This window comes from Papilio xuthus, unplaced genomic scaffold (assembly GCF_000836235.2).
Source record: "Papilio xuthus unplaced genomic scaffold, Pxut_1.1 DF825017.1, whole genome shotgun sequence".
NCBI classification, from domain to species: domain Eukaryota; kingdom Metazoa; phylum Arthropoda; class Insecta; order Lepidoptera; family Papilionidae; genus Papilio; species Papilio xuthus.
The window spans coordinates 6,514,205-6,526,696 of record NW_013533632.1 but is presented as its reverse complement, the minus strand read 5'-3'; the positions used below and the strand labels follow the sequence as shown (position 1 = coordinate 6,526,696).

The 12,492-nt window shown below is 32.9% G+C and overlaps 1 protein-coding gene across 3 annotated transcripts in view; it reads right to left on the bottom strand.

Annotated features, from left to right (window-relative positions):
• Window positions 1–12,492, bottom strand: part of Gyf (GIGYF family protein Gyf) — a 31,288-nt gene that overhangs the window by 11,438 nt on the left and 7,358 nt on the right. The window contains exons 3-15 of one of the 3 annotated variants that reach the window (XM_013323721.1): window positions 12,236–12,371; window positions 11,846–11,964; window positions 10,595–10,768; window positions 10,316–10,395; window positions 8,987–9,089; window positions 8,623–8,738; window positions 8,187–8,335; window positions 7,713–8,116; window positions 6,513–7,635; window positions 5,921–6,082; window positions 4,666–4,815; window positions 4,265–4,354; window positions 3,779–3,895 (exon numbers count right to left, since the gene is read on the bottom strand). In XM_013323721.1, coding sequence (XP_013179175.1) covers window positions 3,779–3,895; window positions 4,265–4,354; window positions 4,666–4,815; window positions 5,921–6,082; window positions 6,513–7,635; window positions 7,713–8,116; window positions 8,187–8,335; window positions 8,623–8,738; window positions 8,987–9,089; window positions 10,316–10,395; window positions 10,595–10,768; window positions 11,846–11,964; window positions 12,236–12,371 — 2,923 coding nt within the window. The remainder of the gene's footprint in view (window positions 1–3,778; window positions 3,896–4,264; window positions 4,355–4,665; window positions 4,816–5,920; window positions 6,083–6,512; window positions 7,636–7,712; window positions 8,117–8,186; window positions 8,336–8,622; window positions 8,739–8,986; window positions 9,090–10,315; window positions 10,396–10,594; window positions 10,769–11,845; window positions 11,965–12,235; window positions 12,372–12,492) is intronic. The other 2 variants (XM_013323722.1, XM_013323723.1) reach the window with 2 other exon arrangements.

The following is a 12,492-nucleotide window of genomic DNA, read 5'->3' as shown; positions in this document are numbered from 1 at the left end:
AATTTGTATTTTTTTTTGGATTAATAAAACTTTGGTATGTACTTTTTCGCTTAGAAACATAAGGTTTGTTGTTTAATGTTTGTTTAAATTTTGAAAAATAATCAAAAAGAAATATAACGACATGACAAAAAAAACCCTATGCTAATTTAAAGAGATTCATTTTGGTAATAATTTTTGTAATATAAATATTAGCTTTATACATGTTAGAATTTGAATGTATTCGATGATCAGGACCTAAGAAGGTATTAATATATAAAAGTTATACATGTCTTTTACAAGAAAACGACTAAAACAACTATGTACTTAAAAATATACTATACTACTACTATTATAATAAAAAAAAAATCTTCAGCTGTTGTCTACTTGTATGAGTTTTACTTTATCAGCTGCTCTTTCGATTGTTTTCTATTCTTTAAAACAGATCCCCCTGCAAATTATATGGATCGTTAACCTAATATATGATAACTAACACATAATTTTGATATACGACATAAAAAGAAATCTATTCTTTTAGGAATCATGAAAGACAATATCAATATTAAGTAGATTCTAGAATTAACTTCGAAAAACTTTAACGTAACTTAAAAATATTTAATGAGATTAAAAAAATAAATGCTAGAAAAATTTATAACGATTTTGTACTCTTATATTTAACGTTTAAATCAAAATGAAAAACGCAAATTGAAATGTATTGAAAATTGTTTAGTCGTTTGCATCTGCCTATCGTTCCTATGTGATGGAAGAACCAATCGATTATAATGTACTATTTGTTATGAGCATTTTGAACTGATTTATATTTAATGGAATATATGTTCGGATCCAAATGTTTTTGAGTCAGAATTAAAGTGGTAAAGAATTTAAAGGTAAAACAAGAAATGTGAAATTTACACCAGATTTATATTGTTAAATAATAAACTATTGTAGTGATGCAACAGAATAATTTTAACTACGAAAGGCAAACATAATTTACATGTGATACTAATCGCGCTTGCAACGTAAAACATAAATTTTAACTGTCTACTTGCATTCACTTTAGTACACTTATAATATCTTGGAATAATTCGTATCGATGATGATGACAAAATGATCGTTAGATGAAACCGTGGTACTATAGCACCCGTCACATACGCTAGGTAGCCCTAAATTAAAAAAACAAATAACTTGTACTGACCGATTTCTTGTAAACTTTCTTGAGTCATTATAAAATAAACTAAAACGTCCACACTCACGTATTCTTATTCCGGTGACTTTTTTTCAAAAAGAATTGCCTTAAAATTATTATACAGACAACACAACAGCTAGATATTAATTTTTATAATTAATATTTTTGCAAAAAGAGCTGCTGCCATTTTACATTTAACAATAAGCGAAACGTTGATAGCATCACAAAAGCTTAAATTTGTTTAATAATTTACAGCTACAAGTGACGAGGACTATACACATAAAATAAAGGCTTCTCTTCTCGCTTCTCTTCTTTGGATTAACGCAAAATGACCACTTCCTCGGTACAATACAAACATTTAAAAAATGACGACAAATCTTCAACTTCATGAATGATAAACCAACACCGTTATAAGTCATTTCAAATATCTTGGCGGCACTAAAATTCGCGCGAATCGCTGCGCCACTCAATTTTATGTATAGCGGAGCGTAACGGGATGCAGGGGGAGGGCATTACGCGCCGATGACCTTGAGCATCCAAGATATTTGAAAAAGACTAATACCCGACCATCACCTTAATATCCTAACCAAATATAAATACTGTGTTACAGTAAATACATATCACATGAACCTCTTCAAGTCGAACTAGAGTGAAATTGCAAAAATCTAGTTATAGAATTTTTGTTTGTATTCGACTTGTAGTGGTTAGGATTTTATTAACAGACGTAATTCATTTACAATTTCGTAATATTATACACTACAAATGAAAAATCGAAACAATAGTAAAATTAAAAAAAAAACCTTTTCTTCAATATATTGAAGTAGTCTGACCAGGAAAATAGAAAACCTCGCTATGTTGCGCAAAACTTCGACTTAACCACAATAACCACTAACCACCACACCATACTAACTACTTGTTAAGGTCACAATAATGTAATTTAAAAAATTCGCTGCATGGCATTGCCAATTATTATAATTGGGTGTAATTTATTAGTTCGTAATAATTAAATGTGTTAAAATATAATAAAAACAAATAACGGAGATGAAACATATTTAAGCATTTATGAGAGAGTAAGAAAATTAGCGAATTTTATTTAAATTAATGTTAATTTAAAAAGGGATCAAACGGAATTGTGGCCTTCATAACAGGTTTTCGATTATCCTGGTCAGGCTATAATTCGTTTCACAATGATCAACATATAAATTATATTATAAAGTATTAAAACAATGTCGGAGATACAGAGATCCAATTTACTGTTTTTAAATTAATATAGGTAATTATGTACAGAATTACTTGGTATTCGGCTGGGATTGTTTAAAAAAAAATGGAGGTTTTGGCTTAAAGGAGAATCATTTTTATAGTTTAGTAGCAAAGTGGTTCTATTGTAATATTACATAATATATTTGTGAAATATGCAATAATGTATGGAAGCTGTTTAAGGAATCATGAAACTAAATAAGATATATAATATATATACATATAGCACAGTAAATCAAATTGTAAATATTATAAGAGTATCGTTGTTTAAACTTAATCGAAACTAACATTAGTATTGGGAGATTAAACTGCAAACTGACATCTAGGATATCATATGAATACTAATAATTATTTTCTTATTCCGGCAAATTGAATCTTGCAACTAAAATCTTAAGGCTGCATGTATTTACATCTAAATCGTACATATTAATTAATTATACACATACATTGCTATATTTAAATATATAGTTATATTACAAATTTATTAAAAGATAATCATTTCAGAGAGATCAATGTGTAGATAAAACACAACATTAAAAAACGATTGTTAATGTAATATAACTTAGAAAGTTCATGACTAATTCTAAAATCTATAAAATACACAAAACTTATATTAACGCGTAAGAAGCTTAATCAACCAATTGTAATTAGGAAATGTTCCAAATGGCGCTGAATAATTTCAAATCTAATAGATTTGAAAGCATTGGTTTCATTAAACACAAATGTCGTTCATGATTCCTTCATTTTGTGGAAAGGCAAATTTAATTAGTAAATGAAGTTCACACCATTTCAAACAGGTGATTGACGTTAAAGCGAATTCCATCGCTTTAAGTTATGCAAAGCGTTATGCAGATTCGAACACAAATATTTAAAAAAATGTTTAATCATATCTCGTAAGGATCAATTTAAATATAGTTTTTTTTTATTAATTGGAATCCTTTTTATTGTCTATATATTGAAACAAATTTTTAACACAAAGGTGATAAAATACCCAGCTTTCCCATAAGTTGCATAACCCAATGCATGACCGTGCATAATTTGAGGTCGGCTCAAAAGTTGCATTCATAGATGTTTTGTTTACGAATATTATTACGTTAGAAATTTTCAAGCGGAATTGACGTTAGAAGCATCAAAATAGTGATAGCCTGGTTTTGAGATCCAGCGCCGATTAGGGTGAGGAATTGGGCTAAGATTTGTGCAACTGGAATCTAAAATGCTCGATGGATAAAACAAACAGCTATCACTATCTCGAAACATGCTAGTTATATATTCAAAATACATGTGAGCTTCGTTTATAGTTTTACAAAAATGATTTAATACAAACAGAGCTATATTATAACGAAGTGCTTTATCACTTACCTCCGTATCCCAGAAATGCATTGGGAGGTTATTAACCCCAGCCTCGTTAGTAGGATCAACAGATTGAGTCATCCACAGCATGTCAGGAGACTGAGCGCTCTGACGCCACAAAGTTTCCTGTTAATAGTTTACATATTTTACAACTTATATTTAGAAATAATTTAGTGTTTGTAATTCTTCGAAAACTTTTAATTTATACTTGGCTAACACAATGATACATTTTTATAAATAAATAAAAACAAACTATAGCCATTTTCTAACATTAATATTATTTTTAATGTTTTAATGACCTAAAATCGATAGATATATGCTGGACCAATTTTTGTTACCACAACATTCCACTGTCAAAACCTGCACAAAATCATAAATATAGTAATCCATCAAATTCTCCTTGAAACAGAGATATATTTTTCAACAGCCGCAGAGAAAACATATGTTACATATAACAGTAATAAACAACACAAGAAAATAGATAAATTAATTTACCTCTAATCCGAGTCCCTTGGGATTGAGTAAATCATGAGGTCCCTGGGTACGACGATCAAAAGTTGGTGGCGGGTATGGCGGCAGCAAGTCCTGTATACAAGTATTGTATATATTTTATCGTTTTACACATAACTAAATAAAAAACTTTAATCTTATATGTCAGTTTAAGTAAACAAACCCATATTTGGTATAGTACTTTGATATATTAAAACTGGTATGGTACTCTGGTACAAGAAAACCTCCAAGGTTAAAACTGTGGAATTTCACTGCAGAAAATATTTAAAAAAAAAGTCCATCATTGCCTACGAAAAACAATGATAAAAATGTATTTATAAGTGTTTGAGTATGATGTTTGTTGTCGCTGTGTGTAATATTTCGCATAATATAAAAAAGGAACTTACAATAGGCGCACCAAAGGCCATAGGGCCATATGAGCCAAGACGGCGCATGTTTACGTCGCAGGCACGACGAATCATCAAGTTGGAATTGAAAAAACCTGCTTTATACCAGTTGTACATATCCTTTGAAGAGAATGGACCATGCACATTGTACTGTAACAATTGAAAACATTACCTTTATATTATCTTTAAAAATCCAATATAATTTAACAGGTCTATTTTACTTTCTTTACTTTCAGGTCTTCATGTTTTTAATGAAATAAAACTAACTGTGAATTTAGATAGATTACGTCATTTTTTGTATACTTTCTTATTAATTTAATATAAACAGATTAAAAATGTAGTAGGAATTTGTATTTTGGCCAAATTTCCTAAACAAAAAACCTGAATAAAGACCTGTTAAATTGTATCGATTCAATCTTTGAAATAAAATATCTGTTCAAATACTTTTAGGATAATATTATTATTTTTTCCTAATGGTATTTATAAAGCGATTACTTGTTTACTAAATACTTTATATAAAGAATATATATAATAATACATAATATATTTATAATAAAATTGTTTCGGTTAAAATATTCTATATACTATAAAATAAAGGTGGTTCACATGCGACAATTTTTACATATAATTTAATTTTTAGTGCCTTATACTTCCAATGTATCAAAACTAATAACTTATGAGGCATAGTTAACGACACAATACAATACTGTTGAGATTATCTTACCGCCTCTCTTCCGGCCTTGTTTTGCGATAACAAAAATAAAACAATTTACATGGAGTGAGTTATATGAGTATCCACCTTATTCACAGACAGAAACACTATAAGTCTTGGGTTCAAATTAAAAAGGAATTTTTCTTTTTTTTTAAGACCTTGTATATTATTATTAATTTCATTAAATAGTCTGAGTTGCTTTGAAAAAATATTTATATAATATTTATATGAGAAAAGAGAACTTCTGATATAATGCTGTATATCACGTGTATATAAATTTAAGAAAGCAAAAGCCAAGCTTTCCATAGATCACATATTTGAAGCAAATTTTACTTAAATACTCTTTAACACATATAAGATAATGTTTAATATGGCAATTACATTGTAATTAATTTAATTTTTTTGAAGCATATTTGTGATTAGAGAAGAACCTTTAAAATTACAGAAACTGACTTCTGTATTCTGTCTTCTTCTCTGTCTCTTGTTCAGCAGTAGAAGAAAGGGAATTATCTGTTGTAAAAACAAATTACAGATATTAAATACCTGAGGGTCTTCATAGTACCACTGGTCCATAACGTTCAAGTTATTTTGAGGAGATTGGCCTCCAGGTGGCATCATGTTGTACATAGAGCCATATGCTGCTTGCTGCTGCCCAGCTTGATACATCTCAGCGCGCGCTCTATTGAAATCATTCGCCGCTTGCATCTACGATAAACAAAATAACCATAATATTACAACGGTTTCAATTGAATACATTTCATATCAACACAAAAAATTATAATTCATAGTTTAGATATCATTTTTTACAACAACTTTGTTAGAAGGTATCTCCAGAACGACTGAATGAATCTCGCTAAAATTTGGCATAGATGTAGTACATAGTCTAGAAAACATAGGCTACTTATTTTAATTCCGCACGAACGGAGTTGCGGCCTATAGCTAGTTTATACACAAAACTGTATATCTCAATATATTTAAATAGGTTTAAGGAAGTTATGTCACACCACAGAGGTATATACAATATGAACAATCTGTGATAACAATATGTTTTGTTCATGTATTTTTGTGTCAAAGATTTACGATGTGCCATTTAATTAACTATTCTTATAGAAAAATCATATAGAATCTAACTTACTGAATTATTAGGCTGTACCATGAACAGCGAAGAGTTGTGAATATTTGAGCCACTCATCATTGAAAGACCAGTTTGTTGGTGGTAAGCGGACATCATAGAAGCATTAGCCTGCATATCTGCTGCACCCAAGCCCATAACACCTGGATTTTGCATCATTGGTCTGGAAACTCCCGGCATGGGAATGACTTGTCCATTTCCAGATGTGGGGAGACCCATTGCAGTATTCAAAGCTTGGTTTGGTACTCCGACATTTTGCAAGCCAGAACCCATTCTGGCTACTTGCATTGCCTGTAATGCTCCTTGCATTCCAGATCCGTCTCTTCCAGATTGCAGTTCCCCGGGATGCATCCCGCCTTGCATAGCAGCAGATTGTAATCCGGCCTGCTGCAGTAATGTCTGTTGTATGGCTTGAGCAGTTTGCATCCCTGGATGGATGCCAGCAAAGTGTATTCCGCCTGGCTGCATTGTATTATGTTGCATCCCCAATGATTCATACCCTCCACGCCCTCCAACGCCTGAATGAAGTTGCATACCGCCGGCTTGCATATTGCCAGCTTGCATGCCGCCGCTTTGCATACCGCCGGCTTGCATTCCGCCACCGTGCATCCCGCCGCCTTGCATGTGGCCGCCATGCATTCCGCCGCCTTGCATGTTGCCAACATGCATCCCCCCGCCGTGCATTCCGCCGCCGTGCATCCCGCCGCCGTGCATTCCGCCGCCTTGCATTCCGCCGCCGTGCATTCCGCCGCCTTGCATTCCGCCGCCTTGCATTCCGCCAGCTTGCATTTTGCCAACTTGTATTCCCCCGGCTTGCATGATTTTTAAACCACCAGCTTGCAAGATACCAACTTGCATGCCTCCAGCTTGCATACCGCCAGCTGGCGTACCGCCAGCTTGCATGCCGCCAGCTGGCATGCCCCCAGCTTGCATGCCACCCATGGACTGTCTAGGTGAAGGTAATGGTATGCTGCTACTTGGCATTTGCGTGGGCACTTGCAGATCTGTTTGGTTGCCAGAAGCATTTGCGTTTGTTGATGCAGTTTTCGATGTTGATGCATTTGAATCATCCACAGTTAGGTTAACCATTTCTTCCGCAAGATTTTTAGATGCCGAACTATCATCACTAAAACAGAAAATTTTATGATAAGATATTTTAAAGAATCCACACTGAAAAAAAATTTTTATACCAAATACACTTACTCTTCATTTGCCAAAGAGTGAATGTGTTGCAAGATGGGCATTCGGGGCTGCCGTTGAGCATTATCATTTGTAGCAACAATATTCTGATGTTTCTGACGCAGTGTATTGTTAGTAGTAATCAGAACAGATTGTAGGTTTCCCTTTTCATCAGTCACTTTCTCCAAGTTAATATCCGAACGCATCAAAGCATCAAAAGTTTTACTCTCAACAAATTTTGATTTCAGACTGGCTTCTTTTGTGTCATCTGAGATATTGTCAGTTTCTTCAGTCTTTGGAGAAGATGGCGGTGCCTCCAAGGTCTCATTTGCATTGGTTTCTTCTGCCTTGATGTCGTTTTCTTCCTGTATGTTCTCCTCTTTACTTATTTTAGTAGGAATATTATCGTCACTTGGCATATTAGAAGCCTGAAAAACCAAAAGTATTTTACTCTCTTCCCTAAAATAAATTGACTTGTTTTATATGTATGAACCATACCTGTTTGAACTTCGCGTCATTAGGTTCAAGCTTGTTAGGTGATAGTTTTTTAGCCTTATCAGAAGTCCACCACTCTTCCATACCATTTGCATTTGCAGGAATTTTTGTGTTGTGCACTAAACTTCCATGAGTTAAAGAACGTACCAGTTCTGAAATTAAGATGTATTATAAAACAGCTAGAATAAATCTTACAAATATTATAATAGTTTAGATCAATGATTGGATGGATGGATGTTTGTTTGAAGGAATCTCCAGAACGGCTGAACTCATATCGTTGAAATTTCGCATAGATTTAGAGCATAGTCTGAAAGAACACTTAGGCTACTAGTTTTCTTTTTTTTTAATTTCGAGACGGCGAAGACACGCGCGGCACGTAGTTGCTCATAAATATGGAATTCATGAAATACAGTTTGCTTAAAAAACATAAACCACTTACGAAATGACGATGATGACTCGGAAGTCTTGGGTATGTTTGTGTCGTCGTTACTGTACCCATGAAAAGCTCCAGTGGAATCGAAAGTCCCAGTTCTTCCCACCGCATTTTCGACGGCCCTATAAGAATTCTTATGTTGAATTTCATACATTAAGCACACACAATGTACATTATGTATTTGTTTGACATGCAACTAAATAAATACATTTTAGCGGAATTTTGATTAAGTATGTTAAATTATCTCACCAAAATGTGAATAGTCCACCAAATTAGATAATCTTTTATAAAAACACTAAAATATTATGTAACGCAAAAAAAAGTGAAACATTGCTGATATCAATTACTCTCTTATAGGCTATAAACTAACCACTCCGGGAGGCTTTCTTCATTGCTGGCCTCCCCCACCCAACCACTGCGGTTCGAGTTCCATGTGGACTGTTTCCCTTGAGGTCTTTCTCCCCAATCACGTTCTGAAAACGAATTTATCTATTGTTGTTGCAACACGATACTAGATCTGCTATATAGCGTTGGATGCTACAGTAGGGTTACGATGAACAATTGACCTTTCCAACAAAAAAATAATCATCGATTTTGTTACGTATATCAAAAGCTTTATTAACACGCTGAGCGCCACCTCAGCCATCGGTGGCTGACACTAGACTTTCCGTTTAGCATGTTTGACGCTCAGTGACATTTGAACTGTAATGAACTGATTTGTCGTAAAAAGAACAACGGCCACGAATCCATTTTATCTGAGTGGACTAAGCGGTAAGAAAAACAAAACAGACTTGGCGCGTAACGTGTTGAAAATAAGCCTATAGGTATAACGTTAAAAATGTAAACTATTTTGTACTGCGATCGGACACACCGGCCCTTCAATACCAGTCTTAGCAATACGCGTGGCGCTCAATGTCGTAAATAATTCGAATGTCATTGAAAAAATCTTCAAGACTTTTCTAATGAGTTATAACGATTTTATAAGTAAGAATGACGGCTCTCTCAATAGGCGTCTTCGTTATTTCGTGTGACGCACGCTGTATACTCCGAGAGTGAAGACATTCAATATATAACAATAGACCGGGTGATATATCAAAGACTTGTAAAGTTTCATACGTCTGGACGTGTCGCTGAATTACTTTTACTTCATTTATCGATGTTGTAATAAACTCCTTCTGATGTTAAGTAGTTTTATTAATAAATCTATACGAATAAATAATAAGTAACGAAAATAAATGATAATCTGTTCCCAGACCCTTACCTACTTGTTACTAAAATTATTTTTATACATAATTATGAAATTATTCGAAAAAAAAATATTACATTGTATTTATATTGTGTATTTTTGTAACATTAACAAATATCACTGTTTAATAAATAATGTGTACTGTCTACTTTTAGTTAGCTCTCTATTTCAGTAACGTCGCATTGTCGTCTGCGACGTGCAATTTAGTGTAGCGTTACGACTTTATAATTTGCAATAACTTTGTTAAAACGTGAAAGAAATAAACAAAACATACTTTATGGAAATGAACATGATCTTTCGATTTACGACGAAGTAAAAATTTACTGGAAAGGTCAATTGAACCTGGTAGCAATACACAAACTTTAACAACAAGCAAAACTGGTTCTCGCACGTTTGCTAACATGCCAAGATGCCAAGTTTATACTATTTTTTAATTTCATTCATCTTATTTACCGGCATTAGGACGATTCCTTGACCTCCATTCATCTTCCTCCCGTGAATGCTGTCTCCAATTAGTATTATTATTGACTCGTCTACAACAAAATGTTTATTCATAAATAAATTTAGATATTTATAAGAACACATTACTTGTTAGTAAAATGAAAATCTTATTTAAATGACAATATAACAAGTGATTCTTTTATACGTAAAAATACGAAAAACGGAATCTCAGGTTGGCAACAGAGGAGTCAATTCGCGAACGTCAGCTAAATATTAGCTAAGAAGACGTACCTTCGGTATACCTTACTCCCAGACCTTTCATGTTGCTCAACGTGAGATCTTGGTGGTGGAGGTTGTGGTGTGTTACCATTATTTCCCCCCCAAGACAAAGCAGTATTAGCTTCAAAGGTAGGGTGATAAGTTGGGGGCCCTGTTTTTTTTTGGGCCGTATTCCATATTACACCTCTGTAAATAAAATATATATACTTTTTAAATAAATGATGTAAACAACCACTAATTACATTTGTAATGATTACTTATTGTTATATTGCTATATAAATATAAATGAAATCACCTCAATATTATTATTGCGCCTTAACCATAAGTGAACAACAAAAAATAGCACGTGTTTCCCAGCATAAACCAATAACCATTTTACGCATTTTATTGATAGTCCAAGTTCGAACTTGAACCGCTTTTCGGATTCTTAACTCAAAAATCACTTGATAAGTATATTTTTATTTGTTATGATATCCAATCCAGCAGACCAATTGGCACATGTGACCAAGTAAGCGCAGCGAAAGGCATATAGCGTTTGGTATTGCAGATAAATATTATGTAAAAATATTTACACAATCACATATATTTATTCATTTTCACATATGAACATAAAAATGCAACCGTTTAATATTAGTATTGAAAAAGTGCACCATCACCATTTATTAATTATATTAAAAAGCCTATTAAAGCATGCTTATATGACACTAAGATGAGTGAGTCAAAACAACCACCACAATTTTAATACACACAACACACATACATATTATTGAATTATAATCAAACAAACAATTTACAATACCTGCCTGTATATTTAAAAACGTGTTTAAATATAATATTGCCTATTAAATTCTAAAAATATATTAAGTTCATTCAGTTGATTTGAAAAAGTTATTAATATAATTAAACTAATCATTTACATTTTAAATCTAGTTATATAATCTAGGAATTTTGTTTTATTCAAATGTAATTTTTATCCAACTGTTATTAGATAAAAAAAGAAACAATCAGATCGTGTTTCAATAAAAGTGCATTTTTACCCACCTGATGCAGTTTAACAATTGACATATCACTGGACTTATGTTCTGTGTCATATATCAATCATACAGGTGGGTAATGAGTTTGCCCATGTAAGTTTTGATGAAATTTTGGACAAAAGACACTGTCGCTATTTATTTTGCATTTAATTTATAAAAAAAATCGTCAATTGTTTTTTTATGCATTAGAATATGTTAAATTGAATATCAAATGTATTATTTTCCTTACTTTCCAGATGAAGCATTCCGAGGAAACGGTGTGCGAGTACGCCGATTCTCATTGGGAGAGGTACGGTTCAAATTACGCCCTGAAGCAGCAGGTTTAGCTCCGCGGGTATTCTCCCGTTGCTAAATAAAAAAATTGAATGGTCTCTATAAGTTTTAGCGCGTTATGTCAGGTACAGATGGATAATTTTGTAATTGTATGAATTCATTTTAAAATTTAATCCCATCCCATTTTTTGATGCTATATGCTATGCTTTATATAGTAAGTTTTATCAAACTATTTCTAGTAAGCCTGCAGGACACAAGTAGAATCAGATTTCTTTTCAAAAATGAACTACTTGAGCCTACTTTTTTTTAAAAATATGGATTGAAAAAAATTATATGCAAATTTTACCATTTCTTCTTGAAAGGTGTTATTTAATGCGACAGGTGGCTTTCGCCTTTGTTGGTACAACTGATCAAAGTACTTTAACTGTTCAGGCGCATCTGTAGTTCTTTCATACAGAGCTAGCATCTCTTCCCTTCCATACCTGAAAAAGAGAGCAATATAGTAGGATGGCAATTTTGTATCTTGCTCTAGTTTGTATGCAAAACATACCCGAATCTGTCGGAACATCTAAATCTTCATATGTTCACTCTTCTTGTCAACAA